This window comes from Drosophila simulans, chromosome 2L (assembly GCF_016746395.2).
Source record: "Drosophila simulans strain w501 chromosome 2L, Prin_Dsim_3.1, whole genome shotgun sequence".
NCBI lineage: Eukaryota > Metazoa > Arthropoda > Insecta > Diptera > Drosophilidae > Drosophila > Drosophila simulans.
Window position 1 is genome coordinate 9,819,835 of NC_052520.2, and position 15,510 is coordinate 9,835,344.

The window sequence follows — 15,510 nt, forward strand, 5'->3', positions numbered from 1 at the left end:
ATTGCGTTCTCAAAATTTTTGTATGAATTCGACAAAATGAACTAGATATATGAGTTCAAGTTTACACTGAAGCGATTTTATTCTTAAGCCTAATTTTTGGTTTTGCTTCGGAAGACGAAGATCCATTTTGCTCTTCTTGAAGATAAGTTGAAAAACATAATAAAAGTATTTATTATTTCCAAAAATAACAGTTGCTTTATTAAATGGTTATATTTATAAATTATAATATATAATTATATATTATATAAATATATATTAAATGACACATTTATAATATGTAAGTACATACAAAATTAATGGCTTTTCCAATTAATTTGTATATTTTTACATATTGGAGACTAACTTATTTTTAGTGTTTAACGACCCCAAAAGAAGTTTGGAAAAGGATTCGGCAATTGTGGTAGTGGTGGCAGATTAGGAAGGGAAATTTCTGGTAAGGATATTGATGTTAAATTTACCTCTGGCAAAGGAGGTAGTGCGGGTAGTGCGGGTAGTGGGGGCAGCGGAGGCAACGCTGGTGGTAAAGGAGGCAAAGGTAGAGGGAATTCAGGAAGTGGCAGTGGTGGCCAAGGCAGCGGCAACGGCAGAGGAGGAAGATCAGGAAGGGGAAGAAATGATGGACCGGGATCAGCGGGCTTGTGATAATGAATATGGTGATGGTGGTGGTGAACATGTTGCTTTTCGGTGGTGGTTAAATCTGTGGTCGTATTGGTCTGATTCGAAGAATCGGTAGTAGTTTCTACGGATGTTGGTTCCTGAGTTGTTGTAATCATTTCAGCTGTCGTTCTTTTTGTTGTTTGTTCTGCTGTTGTCTTTACTGATGTGGTAGGCTCCCGAGTGGTTGGCTGTCTGGTAGTCTTTGTGGTAGATGTTTTGCGAGTAGTTGGTTCTTCGGTAGTCCTTACAGTTGTTGATTTCTGAGTTGTGGGTTCATGCGTCGTCTTCTTAGTTGTTGTCTTCTTGGTCGTTGGTTCTGCTGTTGTCTTATGGGTTGTTGTCTTGCGAGTGGTTGGCTCCCGAGTTGTCCTTTCAGTTGTTACCCTCTTTGTAGTTGGCTCTCTTGTAGTCTTTATGGTTGATGTTTTGCGAGTAGTTGGTTCTTCGGTAGTCCTTACAGTTGTTGATTTCTGAGTTGTGGGTTCATGCGTCGTCTTCTTAGTTGTTGTCTTCTTGGTCGTTGGTTCTGCTGTTGTCTTATGGGTTGTTGTCTTGCGAGTGGTTGGCTCCCGAGTTGTCCTTTCAGTTGTTACCCTCTTTGTAGTTGGCTCTCTAGTAGTCTTTGTGGTAGATGTTTTGCGAGTAGTTGGTTCTTCGGTAGTCCTTAAAGTTGTTGATTTCTCAGTTGTGGGTTCATGCGTTGTCTTTTTGGTTGTTGGTTCTGCTGTTGTCTTATGGGTTGTTGTCTTGCGAGTGGTTGGCTCCCGAGTTGTCCTTTCAGTTGTTACTCTCTTTGTAGTAGTCTTTCTGGTAGTTGTTTTGCGAGTAGTTGGTTCTTCGGTAGTCCTTACAGTTGTTGATTTCTGAGTTGTGGGTTCATGCGTCGTCTTCTTAGTTGTTGTCTTCTTGGTCGTTGGTTCTGCTGTTGTCTTATGGGTTGTTGTCTTGCGAGTGGTTGGCTCCCGAGTTGTCCTTTCAGTTGTTACTCTCTTTGTAGTTGGCTCTCTAGTAGTCTTTCTGGTAGTTGTTTTGCGAGTAGTTGGTTCTTCGGTAGTCCTTACAGTTGTTGATTTCTGAGTTGTGGGTTCATGCGTCGTCTTCTTAGTTGTTGTCTTCTTGGTTGTTGGTTCTGCTGTTGTCTTATGGGTTGTTGTCTTGCGAGTGGTTGGCTCCCGAGTTGTCCTTTCAGTTGTTACTCTCTTTGTAGTTGGCTCTCTAGTAGTCTTTCTGGTAGTTGTTTTGCGAGTAGTTGGTTCTTCGGTAGTCCTTACAGTTGTTGATTTCTGAGTTGTGGGTTCATGCGTCGTCTTCTTAGTTGTTGTCTTCTTGGTCGTTGGTTCTGCTGTTGTCTTATGGGTTGTTGTCTTGCGAGTGGTTGGCTCCCGAGTTGTCCTTTCAGTTGTTACTCTCTTTGTAGTTGGCTCTCTAGTAGTCTTTCTGGTAGTTGTTTTGCGAGTAGTTGGTTCTTCGGTAGTCCTTACAGTTGTTGATTTCTGAGTTGTGGGTTCATGCGTTGTCTTCTTAGTTGTTGTCTTCTTGGTCGTTGGTTCTGCTGTTGTCTTATGGGTTGTTGTCTTGCGAGTGGTTGGCTCCCGAGTTGTCCTTTCAGTTGTTACCTTTTTTGTAGTTGGCTCTCTAGTAGTCTTTGTGGTAGATGTTTCGCGAGTAGTTGGTTCTTCGGTAGTCCTTAAAGTTGTTGATTTCTCAGTTGTGGGTTCATGCGTTGTCTTTTTGGTTGTTGGTTCTGCTGTTGTCTTATGGGTTGTTGTCTTGCGAGTGGTTGGCTCCCGAGTTGTCCTTTCAGTTGTTACTCTCTTTGTAGTTGGCTCTCTAGTAGTCTTTCTGGTAATTGTTTTGCGAGTAGTTGGTTCTTCGGTAGTCCTTACAGTTGTTGATTTCTGAGTTGTGGGTTCATGCGTCGTCTTCGTAGTTGTTGTCTTCTTGGTCCTTGGTTCTGTTGTTGTCTTATGGGTTGTTGTCTTGCGAGTGGTTGGCTCCCGAGTTGTCCTTTCAGTTGTTACTCTCTTTGTAGTTGGCTCTCTAGTAGTCTTTCTGGTAGTTGTTTTGCGAGTAGTTGGTTCTTCGGTAGTCCTTACAGTTGTTGATTTCTGAGTTGTGGGTTCATGCGTCGTCTTCTTAGTTGTTGTCTTCTTGGTCGTTGGTTCTGTTGTTGTCTTATGGGTTGTTGTCTTGCGAGTGGTTGGCTCCCGAGTTGTCCTTTCAGTTGTTACTCTCTTTGTAGTTGGCTCTCTAGTAGTCTTTCTGGTAGTTGTTTTGCGAGTAGTTGGTTCTTCGGTAGTCCTTACAGTTGTTGATTTCTCAGTTGTGGGTTCATGCGTTGTCTTTTTGGTTGTTGGTTCTGCTGTTGTCTTATGGGTTGTTGTCTCGCGAGTGGTTGGCTCCCGAGTTGTCCTTTCAGTTGTTACTCTCTTTGTAGTTGGCTCTCTAGTAGTCTTTCTGGTAGTTGTTTTGCGAGTAGTTGGTTCTTCGGTAGTCCTTACAGTTGTTGATTTCTGAGTTGTGGGTTCATGCGTCGTCTTCTTAGTTGTTGTCTTCTTGGTCGTTGGTTCTGCTGTTGTCTTATGGGTTGTTGTCTTGCGAGTGGTTGGCTCCCGAGTTGTCCTTTCAGTTGTTACCTTTTTTGTAGTTGGCTCTCTAGTAGTCTTTGTGTTAGATGTTTCGCGAGTAGTTGGTTCTTCGGTAGTCCTTAAAGTTGTTGATTTCTCAGTTGTGGGTTCATGCGTTGTCTTTTTGGTTGTTGGTTCTGCTGTTGTCTTATGGGTTGTTGTCTTGCGAGTGGTTGGCTCCCGAGTTGTCCTTTCAGTTGTTACTCTCTTTGTAGTTGGCTCTCTAGTAGTCTTTCTGGTAGTTGTTTTGCGAGTAGTTGGTTCTTCGGTAGTCCTTACAGTTGTTGATTTCTGAGTTGTGGGTTCATGCGTCGCCTTCGTAGTTGTTGTCTTCTTGGTCCTTGGTTCTGTTGTTGTCTTATGGGTTGTTGTCTTGCGAGTGGTTGGCTCCCGAGTTGTCCTTTCAGTTGTTACTCTCTTTGTAGTTGGCTCTCTAGTAGTCTTTCTGGTAGTTGTTTTGCGAGTAGTTGGTTCTTCGGTAGTCCTTACAGTTGTTGATTTCTGAGTTGTGGGTTCATGCGTCGTCTTCTTAGTTGTTGTCTTCTTGGTCGTTGGTTCTGTTGTTGTCTTATGGGTTGTTGTCTTGCGAGTGGTTGGCTCCCGAGTTGTCCTTTCAGTTGTTACTCTCTTTGTAGTTGGCTCTCTAGTAGTCTTTCTGGTAGTTGTTTTGCGAGTAGTTGGTTCTTCGGTAGTCCTTACAGTTGTTGATTTCTCAGTTGTGGGTTCATGCGTTGTCTTTTTGGTTGTTGGTTCTGCTGTTGTCTTATGGGTTGTTGTCTCGCGAGTGGTTGGCTCCCGAGTTGTCCTTTCAGTTGTTACTCTCTTTGTAGTTGGCTCTCTAGTAGTCTTTCTGGTAGTTGTTTTGCGAGTAGTTGGTTCTTCGGTAGTCCTTACAGTTGTTGATTTCAGAGTTGTGGGTTCATGCGTCGTCTTCTTAGTTGTTGTCTTCTTGGTCGTTGGTTCTGCTGTTGTCTTATGGGTTGTTGTCTTGCGAGTGGTTGCCTCCCGAGTTGTCCTTTCAGTTGTTACCCTCTTTGTAGTTGGCTCTCTAGTAGTCTTTCTGGTAGTTGTTTTGCGAGTAGTTGGTTCTTCGGTAGTCCTTACAGTTGTTGATTTCTGAGTTGTGGGTTCATGCGTCGTCTTCTTAGTTGTTGTCTTCTTGGTCGTTGGTTCTGTTGTTGTCTTATGGGTTGTTGTCTTGCGAGTGGTTGGCTCCCGAGTTGTCCTTTCAGTTGTTACTCTCTTTGTAGTTGGCTCTCTAGTAGTCTTTCTGGTAGTTGTTTTGCGAGTAGTTGGTTCTTCGGTAGTCCTTACAGTTGTTGATTTCTCAGTTGTGGGTTCATGCGTTGTCTTTTTGGTTGTTGGTTCTGCTGTTGTCTTATGGGTTGTTGTCTCGCGAGTGGTTGGCTCCCGAGTTGTCCTTTCAGTTGTTACTCTCTTTGTAGTTGGCTCTCTAGTAGTCTTTCTGGTAGTTGTTTTGCGAGTAGTTGGTTCTTCGGTAGTCCTTACAGTTGTTGATTTCAGAGTTGTGGGTTCATGCGTCGTCTTCTTAGTTGTTGTCTTCTTGGTCGTTGGTTCTGCTGTTGTCTTATGGGTTGTTGTCTTGCGAGTGGTTGCCTCCCGAGTTGTCCTTTCAGTTGTTACCCTCTTTGTAGTTGGCTCTCTAGTAGTCTTTGTGGTTGATGCTTTGCGAGTAGTTGGTTCTTCGGTAGTCCTTAAAGTTGTTGATTTCTGAGTTGTGGGTTCATGCGTTGTCTTCGTAGTTGTTGTCTTCTTGGTCGTTGGTTCTGTTGTTGTCTTATGGGTTGTTGTCTTGCGAGTGGTTGGCTCCCGAGTTGTCCTTTCAGTTGTTACCCTCTTTGTAGTTGGCTCTCTAGTAGTCTTTGTGGTAGATGTCTTGCGAGTAGTTGGTTCTTCAGTAGTCTTTAAAGTTGTTGATTTTGGAGTTGTGGGTTCATGCGTCGTCTTTTTTGTCTCTGCAGTCGATTTAATGGTGGTTGTCTTCAGGGTTGTTATTGGCTCAGATGTCGATTTAATCGTGGTGGTCCTCAAAGTTGTTTGCTCAGTTTTTGGTTCTTTCGTTGCCCTTGCAGTAGTTGGCTTATGGGTTGTTGGCTCTGCTGTCGATTTAATAGTGGTTGCCTTTGGAGTTGTTATTTTCTCAGTGGTTGGCTCGTTAGTAGTATTTTCGGTAGTTGTCTTTTGGGTTGTTGGCTCTGCTGTCGATTTATTTGTGGTGGTCTTCAGCGTTGTTGTTTTCTTAGTTGTTGGCTCTGTTGTGGCCTTTTCAGTCGTTGCCTCTTGGGTTGTTGTCTGTGCTGTCGATTTATTTGTGGTGGTCTTCAGCGTTGTTGTTTTTTCAGTTGTTGGCTCTGTTGTTGTGGCTTTAGTTGTTGTCTTTTGGGTTGTTGGCTGTGCTGTCGATTTAATAGTGGTTGCCTTTGGAGTTGTTATTTTCTCAGTGGTTGGCTCGTTAGTAGTCTTTTCGGTAGTTGTCTTTTGTGTTGTTGGTTCTGCTGTCGATTTAATAGTGGTTGCCTTTGGAGTTGTTATTTTCTCAGTGGTTGGCTCGTTCGTAGTCTTTTCGGTAGTTGTCTTTTGGGTTGTTGGCTCTGCTGTCGATTTATTTGTGGTGGTCTTCAGCGTTGTTGTTTTCTTAGTTGTTGGCTCTTTTGTGGCCTTTTCAGTCGTTGCCTTTTGGGTTGTTGTCTGTGCTGTCGATTTATTTGTGGTGGTCTTCAGCGTTGTTGTTTTTTCAGTTGTTGGCTCTGTTGTTGTGGTTGTCTTACGAGTGGTCGGCTCCCGAGTTGTCTTTTCAGTTGTTACCCTCTTTGTTGTTGGCTCTCTAGTAGTCTTTGTGGTAGATGTCTTGCGAGTAGTTGGTTCTTCAGTAGTCTTTAAAGTTGTTGATTTCTGAGTTGTGAGTTCATGCCTCGTCTTTTTTGTCTCTGCAGTCGATTTAATGGTGGTTGTCTTCAGAGTTGTTATTGGCTCAGATGTCGATTTAATCGTGGTGGTCTTCAGCGTTGTTGTTTTTTCAGTTGTTGGCTCTGTTGTTGTGGCTTTAGTCGTTGTCTTTTGGGTTGTTGGCTGTGCTGTCGATTTAATAGTGGTTGCCTTCGGAGTTGTTATTTTCTCAGTGGTTGTCTTTTGGGGTGTTGTCTGTGCCGTTGATTTAATAGTGGTTGCCTTTGGAGTTGTAATTTTCTCAGTGGTTGGCTCGATAGTAGTCTTTTCGGTAGTTGTCTTTTGGGTTGCTGGCTCTGCTGTCGATTTATTTGTGGTGGTCTTCAGCTTTGTTGTTTTCTCAGTTGTTGGCTCTGTTGTGGCCTTTTCAGTCGTTGTCTTTTGGGTTGTTGGCTCTGCTGTCGATTTATTTGTGGTGGTCTTCAGCGTTGTTGTTTTCTCAGTTGTTGGCTCGTTAGTAGTCTTTTCGGTAGTTGTCTTTTGGGTTGTTGTCTGTGCTGTCGATTTAATAGTGGTTGCCTTTGGAGTTGTTATTTTCTCAGTGGTTGGCTCGTTAGTAGTCTTTTCGGTAGTTGTCTTTTGGGTTGTTGGCTCTCCTGTTGATTTATTTGTGGTGGTCTTCAGCGTTGTTGTTTTCTCAGTTGTTGGCTCTGTTTTTGCCTTGTCAGTCGTTGTCTTTTGGGTTGTTGGCTCTGCTGTTGATTTATTTGTGGTGGTCTTCAGCGTTGTTGTTTTCTTAGTTGTTGGCTCTGTTGTTGCCTTTTCAGTCGTTGTCTTTTGGGGTGTTGTCTGTGCTGTCGATTTATTTGTGGTGGTCTTCAGCGTAGTTGTTTTCTTAGTTGTTGGATCTGTTGTTGCATTTTCAGTCGTTGTCTTTTGGGGTGTTGTCTGTGCTGTCGATTTAATAGTGGCTGCCTTTGGAGTTGTTATTTTCTCAGTGGTTGGCTCGTTAGTAGTCTTTTCGGTAGTTGTCTTTTGGGTTGTTGGCTCTGCTGTTGATTTATTTGTGGTGGTCTTCAGCGTTGTTGTTTTCTCAGTTGTTGGCTCTGTTTTTGCCTTTTTAGTCGTTGTCTTTTGGGTTGTTGGCTCTGCTGTTGATTTATTTGTGGTGGTCTTCAGCGTTGTTGTTTTCTCAGTTGTTGGCTCTGTTGTGGCCTTTTCAGTCGTTGTCTTTTGGGGTGTTGTCTGTGCTGTCGATTTAATAGTGGATACCTTTGGAGTTGTTATATTCTCAGTGGTTGGCTCGTTAGTAGTCTTTTCGGTAGTTGTCTTTTGGGTTGTTGGCTCTGCTGTTGATTTATTTGTGGTGGTCTTCAGCGTTGTTGTTTTCTCAGTTGTTGGCTCTGTTTTTGCCTTGTCAGTCGTTGTCTTTTGGGTTGTTGGCTCTGCTGTCGATTTATTTGTGGTGGTCTTCAGCGTTGTTGTTTTCTTAGTTGTTGGCTCTGTTGTTGCCTTTTCAGTCGTTGTCTTTTGGGGTGTTGTCTGTGCTGTCGATTTATTTGTGGTGGTCTTCAGCGTAGTTGTTTTCTTAGTTGTTGGCTCTGTTGTTGCCTTTTCAGTCGTTGTCTTTTGGGGTGTTGTCTGTGCTGTCGATTTAATAGTGGTTGCCTTTGGAGTTGTTATATTTTCAGTGGTTGGCTCGTTAGTAGTCTTTTCGGTAGTTGTCTTTTGGGTTGTTGGCTCTGCTGTTGATTTATTTGTGGTGGTCTTCAGCGTTGTTGTTTTCTCAGTTGTTGGCTCTGTTTTTTCCTTTTCAGTCGTTGTCTTTTGGGTTGTTGGCTCTGCTGTCGATTTATTGGTGGTGGTTTTCAGCGTTGTTGTTTTCTTAGTTGTTGGCTCTGTTGTTGCCTTTTCGGTAGTTGTCTTTTGGGTTGTTGGCTCTGCTGTTGATTTATTTGTGGTGGTCTTCAGCGTTGTTGTTTTCTCAGTTGTTGGCTCTGTTTTTGCCTTTTCAGTCGTTGTCTTTTGGGTTGTTGGCTCTGCTGTCGATTTATTTGTTGTGGTCTTCAGCGTTGTTGTTTTCTCAGTTGTTGGCTCTGTTGTGGCCTTTTCAGTCGTTGTCTTTTGGGTTTTTGTCTGTGGTGTCGATTTAATAGTGGTTGCCTTTGGAGTTGTTATTTTCTCAGTGGTTGGCTCGTTAGTGGTCTTTTCGGTCGTTGTCTTTTGGGTTGTTGGCTCTGCTGTCGATTTATTTGTGGTGGTCTTCAGCGTTGTTGTTTTCTTAGTTGTTGGCTCTGTTGTGGCCTTTTCAGTCGTTGTCTTTTGGGTTGATGTCTGTGCTGTCGATTTAATAGTGGTTGCCTTTGGAGTTGTTATTTTCTCAGTGGTTGGCTCGTTAGTGGTCTTTTCGGTCGTTGTCTTTTGAGTTGTTGGCTCTGCTGTCGATTTATTTGTGGAGGTCTTCAGCGTTGTTGTTTTCTCAGTTGTTGGCTCTGTTGTGGCCTTTTCAGTCGTTGTCTTTTGGGTTTTTGTCTGTGCTGTCGATTTAACAGTGGTTGCCTTTGGAGTTGTTATTTTCTCAGTTGTTGGCTCGTTAGTGGTCTTTTCGGTCGTTGTCTTTTGAGTTGTTGGCTCTGCTGTCGATTTATTTGTGGTGGTCTTCAGCGTTGTTGTTTTCTCAGTTGTTGGCTCTGTTGTGGCCTTTTCAGTCGTTGTCTTTTGGGTTGTTGTCTGTACTGTCGATTTAATAGTGGTTGCCTTTGGAGTTGTAATTTTCTCAGTGGTTGGCTCGTTAGTAGTCTTTTCGGTAGTTGTCTCTTGGGTTGTTGTCTGTGCTGTCGATTTATTTGTGGTGGTCTTCAGCGTTGTTGTTTTTTCAGTTGTTGGCTCTATTGTTGTGGCTTTAGTCGTTGTCTTTTGGGTTGTTGGCTGTGCTGTCGATTTAATAGTGGTTGCCTTTGGAGTTGTTATTTTCTCAGTGGTTGGCTCGTTAGTAGTCTTTTCGGTAGTTGTCTGTTGGGATGTTGGCTCTGCTGTCGATTTATTTGTGGTGGTCTTCAGAGTTGTTGTTTTATCTGTGGCTGGCTCTGCTGTTGATTTAATCGTGCTCGTCTTTGGAGTTTTGGTATTTTCAGTGGTTGGCTCGTTAGTAGTCCTTGCAGTAGTTTTCTGTTGGGTTGTGGATTTAATTTTGGTTGTGACGGTTGTTGACTTTGTTGTTGCCGGCGCTGAAGTCCTAGTGGTGCCATCACCCGGACCAAATGGACAGCCCGGGAGAAAAGGATCTATCCAGCAGTAATCAGGATATTTTTCCGCCGATTCTGTAGCTGATTCGTCCCCAAACTTAGTTTCACTACCCTCCAGCGCTGCATTTGCAGATTGGTAAAGGGCAAGCCAAATAAAGCAACTTAAAACGACCTGTAAATGAGAACAATATTGGTATGCGGTAACTAATCGTATGTCCGACTTACCATTGCAACTTTTCGAGCAAGACTCTGGATTTTTGAGCCTTAGTTGGTGCTTAAATAGGGAGCAGAACAAATGACATAGCAGGCCGCTGATAAGGTCAGCCAGGGTCGTAGTTCATCAAAGTTCAACAGGTACGCGGGGGTCATTATTACAAAACAAAAAGATAAGCTTTTAAAATGTTTATGCAGTTTAAGCATACTGTTTTGTTGTCTTTTTGTTTTCATGACCAATAATGCAGTGCCCCGCATAAAATAAACTTGCACCCTCGTTTGACTAGCTGTGATTTATTACACATAAATATATGGATTCACATAAATGTTGAGCCTTAGATTATAGCAGAGTCCGAAGATATCGAATCCAAGAGTTCGATCTTATTTGGTACTGTGCTTGGTGTGTAGTGTGCAAGTCTCGGGTTAGTTTCTCTCTATAGCTGGTGCCGAAATAAATATTGCTTATGCCTAGGTAAGAATACAATAAGATAAATAGAACAGAAGTTTTCCAGGCCCTAAATGCAATGCGACAACAGAATCTATTGCTCATGGTGTCCTGATGCTTGCACAGTGCCCTTATCCCCGCCATGTCACCAGCTCCAGATCTCGTTCCAATTATTTTCTCATAATCATCACCTAATTGTTAGTGTGCGTGTAGTAGAGAACCGTGTTGCCTGGTAGCTGCCAGTGGGAGGCCTTCAGCTCGATGAGTTGGAGAAGAGTGCGCCGAATGGAGGCCGCAGATTCGCCGGCATTCAAGAATGCATCGCGAACCAGACTCATGAGTAACTCCAGTTGCTGGGGCAGCTGCTGCTCCATGTCCTGGCCAATACAGGTCAGTACATAGAACAGGCACTCAATCTGAATGTTAAGAATGGTAATCATATGTATTATTCCAACCACTTGATCATTCAAAAACGTACCTCTGATAGTGATCTAATGGGTGGACGCACGCAATCCCCGCAACACTTGGACAGCAGACTAAGCAGTACCAGTGGCGGAGGAGTGCCCTCGTGGTGGGTGCGTAGCTGGAGCTGCCGACGTTTCAGTTGACAAAACATCTCCGTAAGGAAGGCCATAAAGGCGGTGAATCGGACACGTGATGGCGACTTCATGCCCTGGATGGCAAACAACAGCTGGATACCGGGCAAAAGATTTTTAAATATCAAGTGATCATGGAAATTTATGCTGAATCGTCTACCTTCTCACGCTCCTGGTACCACTGACGGCATGTGTTGAGGAGTGCCTCGAGGAACGTTTCCTTCTGCTCCCGGGCGATGATATTCAGACACAGCCGTGATATGGGCAGGGCAAAGCGGCGACTCTCCACCGCGCGTTTAATGAACTGCGATGTCAGTTCCATGAGAGAGCGAGAGTTAAGTTTATTGGGATCCTCCAGGGCCGTGTCAATAAGCGCCTGGATCTCTGGCGTGAACTGTCCTATGTCGGCCACCTCGTTGCCCAAGCCTAGTCCCAATCCGGCCATTCCACGAGTAAGGGCATCCGCCGACGACAACGACTTGGAGCGCTGCAGTGCATTTCCATTCATGTAAGGATCTACTCCATTAATATTCGCCTGATAAGGCTGAGCATAGTTGTTGTTTAGCTGACCAAACTGATTTTGAGAAGCCACTTTGTGACCTCGGGGCTCAGGTGCAAACTTTACACGATTTGTTGTCTGGAATTGAAGTGTTTATTGATCAAAATATTGTTTTTCTTTTACCAATATATTTAAATTTGAGCTCACGTGAAGTATATTTCCACTGGATGGCGAGTTCATGAGCTGCAGCTGACCGCTGATGGCACTGGTATTGATTGGATACGTCACCAGGATCGAGCGGTGGTTGGCCTTCAAGCCCTGCATGTTGCCGAGGGAGTGTCCGGCCTGGCGGCGATTCACGTTTCCGTACGGACCCAAAACCGGTGCAACTCCGGGTCCATTGCTGAGCGGATAGATTAGCGACGAACTGGAAGAATGTTGTAGACTGTAGTTTAGCTCTGCAAGGAGACGGGAAGAGGGGTAAACAATGGAATTAAAAGACTTTGCATTACCGATTGCCGAGTGCCTCGGCCGGTGCCCCGGAGCTGGTTGTCATTGTGAACTCCTGGGCATTGACGTTCAGCTTGTTGGCGACACCACCGATAGCACCATTCGGACCATCACCACCGACACCACCGGCTGGAGCGGCCAGCTCTCCGCGCACATCTGAGACAGAGTCAAGTGGGGATTTTTGTTGGGGAAGGGTCGGTATACCCAAGAGTGTATGTGATGATGTTGGGGGTAGGAGGGACGGAATGTACAGGGTATGAAACAGAGATATGAAAAGAATCAAAAGAAAAATGTGGTCTCAGTAAGTATCAATTGGAACTGATAAGCTGGCAGCAAAGAATAGAGCATCTTAAGCTGGGCTGGCTGAAGTACATACATGTTTGTGACTAAGATAGGTTCCTATTGAAATTTAACATTAACATTTTTAAATATGCTCAATCTCACTTTTTGAGGGCTAAGATGAAAAAAAAGGAAATAGTGCCTATAATAAATATCGTTATATGTAAAATGTACATATATGTTTCTGATTATTCCGTACCTTTCTCGTCTAAATGCATATATCTACACTTTATGTGTTTGTATTTCTAAGTCACCACTAAAATAATACGGATTAAATATCCTCGAAATATAAAAGTCCTCTATTATATTGAGTTCTATAACTTCTTTAGCACCAAGCACCCAAGCGAATTTATAACGAATGACTAAAACAACTCACTGGGAGGCCTGTAGATATCCATGGCTGGTTTGCCCCTCATCTGTCCCGTCTGATTGCCAGGTACGTTGAAAGCCAGACTTCGCCGTTTGTTGATATTCTGAATGAACACAAACAATTATATAAATATGGCTGCTAATCGACATCGATATGGCATACGCACCTGTTGATTCGTGGTGCGCACAAAGCTGCGTTCGCGGGAGATAACGCCGGGCTGAAATTCCGGTGACTTGCGCACCTTCCGCGGATCATTCTGTTGGCCATTCACGCTGGCCTGGGCCAGTTCCACCTTTTCGGCCATCCTGCGATTTTGCGCGAGTACTGCTTCTGCTCTATTTGAAGTAAACTTAATTGAAGATGAAAGCCTAATCTTTGGTAGATTATCCTCCGGTTAATCGATTCACAACTGGGATTCCGTCGAATAAACGTCTAAATGTGTGGCTTCAGTATTTGAGTAAATTTGTACATATCACAATAGTTGGTTTCCTTTCCTCCTTTGTCGAGTTGAGTTCTCTTCTTAATACGATGTTGGGGGATATCTTCCCCTTTTGCAGATTCAGATTGCTGGGTCTGGAATACAATTAAAATTAATTGTGAACATCCAAATACGTAACCCAACGAAGCCTACTCATATATTGTTGAAAATGCAAGTCACAGATATAAAACTTATATTTATTTTCTAGAGTTTTCACAGTACTTCTTCTGCCGACAAAGGTTGCGTGCGATTGTGTTAAATAAAATATTTACTTGAAAGACAAGTAAGGTGTTTGTTTTACTATTATATCGCATTATTTGCAACATATATGTATCAAGTAAAGATACACAAAAACTCTTTAGCCCAGATGCGAGAGGGAGGCGCAAACTACTTGATCTCGTCGAGCAACCGGCTTTATGGCCGAGCGTAGGAGTTGCATCTGGTTTGGGGCCTCTGGCTAGAGCACTTCATCTCCGAACATGACATCAGCCCCCGAGTAATTCTTATTCTGCGGCCCACAAGAAGTCCGGAGTGAGTCGCCGCGAAAGATACATACATCATTGTACAGTCAAGCCTCTCAGACGGTGCACTACCAACTATTATCACAATATGTGGTTTGAATAAATCTATGACTCTTCTTACTTATATATAAATCCACTTAATATGAATACAACTATGAACTTGTCACAAAGTGGTAATTAACGAAGAATGAGTTGCTTAGACAGTATCTTACATAGACTAACTGCCCTGTGAGTGACTACTATCATAGCAATGTGAACTTGCCGCGTTAATTGCTCGACAGTCCATTCCCAGATTGGCAAACAGAGTGCTCGGAATAAGCTGGGCTGGTATTATGAATCAGCATCGGATGGCAGCATCGGATATACTCACCTTTTAGTGCAAAAATATTTCCTCCAAATTGTTTCGTTGTTGCTGCTGCTGCTTGAGCTTTTGTTTATCTCTATAGAGTATATAGATGGGTTTGTTTGTGCGTTGTTGCTATTCGTCGATTCGATTGTTGCTTGGTGCCGCAGCTTAGTTGTTCGTATAAAGATATATATCTACTTCGTAGATACGCTCTTTCGTGTCTCGTTTAATCATGCTTGGCATGCGCCAAGTCAAGCCGTAAACAGTGTCAGAAATAATTAATATTTCGAAGCGTCCCTCCACGCCCAAATAGTCCGCATATGGGGTAATACTAGATGGTTATGGATTGCGGGCCTCTCTAGACACAGATACAGATGCAGATACAGCGGCAAATGCAAAAAGGCACAGATACTCGCATACGCATACGCACTCACACAAACGCACTGTGATCACAATTGATTTTAGTGCCTATTGTTGTTGCTTTTGCTCTGATGACTGGTGGCTGCTGTGCGAGCGAGAGGGCGAGATGAGTGATATGAGCGGGTGGCTCGTTAAGTATACGCACCGTGGGTATCGTCTATTTTTGGTTTGTCGCTTTGTGCTGCTTGTTCTCGGCTCGTTGTCTGCTCGTCGTCAATTATTACCGATTCCGTTTTGGTTTCTTAATTTTTGTTCGCGTTGTTGTGTTCGTTCGTTTTTCTTTTTATGTGATTTTTCTCTCATTTAATGCAGATCGCTCGCTATTTATGTATATAATATAGTTATTGTTCGGATTACTCACACGTACACATACGAGCGGTCACTACACGCATACAGGCGCGGCCAAAATGAGGGGATTATTAATTGTTATTTATATTTTCCTATACTACTTTTCATGTTTAGCCTGCACGCGCTGTTTGTTTTCGCCCGACTTTGTGCGCCGTATTCTTTGGCAATTGCCAAAAACTGCTCACATGTGCCGCCGCATCTATATTTATAGTATATGACAGCGCTGCGAATGATGACTGTATCGCAGCACTATGTAGATACATCTATAAACCTATATGCAGTTGGCGTTGCTTCCGTTTCCGTTGGTCAAAAACAATAATATCAGCGGGCTGGCAGCAAGACAAATAAAAAAACAAAAAACAGACTATTTCAAATTATTGGCCCGATTTATTTAGCGTTTTAGTCGCCGCCGCGGCACAATATGATTTCCGCTCGCAAACAGTTTGTCTATTTTTAAATAGAATTCAAGAAAGTATTCGGGGAGGAAACGTATGTACTTATGCATGAATCACATAATCCCGATTCGTAAGAGCAAAATATAAAGGATCGGGATGTAATTGGATTTTAACACACTTAACTACGGGACAATGGAACTTTGGGGTTTCGGTTTTACTTTAGGTTTCCATGGGTTCGTTGCTGTCGATCGAGACACTATATCTGCGGGGTATATCTATTTATCGATGTACGCCGTATTATGTGGACATGTATGTATATTCGCACGTATGTATGTATGGATGTGAGTAACGCTGCTGGCTGCTACACTGGGCGCAGGCTTTAACTTAAAAATTAAATCATCGGCGCGAGCGATCAGTTGAAGACTAAAGACTTGATGAATCGCCGCGCCAGCCGAAAGCTCTTCAAAACAGGTGGGCTCTCTGGAAAGCGATTCTCCGAGTCTCTTTGAACCGCACAACCAAAAGAATCTCGGGTGAAAATACGAGAGCGATCCGTTTAGGGTTGTCGAGCTGCTCGAACTATGGAGCAAATAT

The 15,510-nt window shown here is 43.4% G+C and overlaps 2 protein-coding genes across 3 annotated transcripts; both read right to left on the reverse strand.

Moving 5' to 3' along the window:
* Positions 1 to 300: 300 nt before the first annotated feature.
* LOC6731691 (mucin-2) lies at positions 301 to 9,800 on the reverse strand. The gene is made up of 2 exons (XM_039291075.2): positions 9,662 to 9,800; positions 301 to 9,608 (listed from the first exon to the last, which is right to left on the reverse strand). Exons 1-2 carry the CDS (start codon positions 9,662 to 9,664, stop codon positions 357 to 359), a joined length of 9,255 nt encoding a protein of 3,084 aa, XP_039147009.1. The 5' UTR covers positions 9,665 to 9,800; the 3' UTR covers positions 301 to 356.
* Positions 9,801 to 9,923: 123 nt separating this feature from the next.
* Positions 9,924 to 15,385, reverse strand: LOC27206512. 2 transcript variants are annotated; one of them, XM_016178550.3, is made up of 10 exons: positions 15,135 to 15,385; positions 14,319 to 14,493; positions 13,778 to 14,258; positions 12,575 to 12,981; positions 12,415 to 12,511; positions 11,702 to 11,855; positions 11,397 to 11,616; positions 10,851 to 11,327; positions 10,573 to 10,785; positions 9,924 to 10,510 (listed from the first exon to the last, which is right to left on the reverse strand). In XM_016178550.3, exons 4-10 carry the CDS (start codon positions 12,710 to 12,712, stop codon positions 10,286 to 10,288), a joined length of 1,524 nt encoding a protein of 507 aa, XP_016024373.1. In that variant the 5' UTR covers positions 12,713 to 12,981; positions 13,778 to 14,258; positions 14,319 to 14,493; positions 15,135 to 15,385; the 3' UTR covers positions 9,924 to 10,285. The 2 variants fall into 2 exon arrangements, with proteins under 2 accessions (XP_016024373.1, XP_016024377.1); XM_016178554.3 differs by lacking the exon at positions 11,702 to 11,855 and having other exon boundaries at positions 11,397 to 11,647.
* Positions 15,386 to 15,510: the final 125 nt, after the last annotated feature.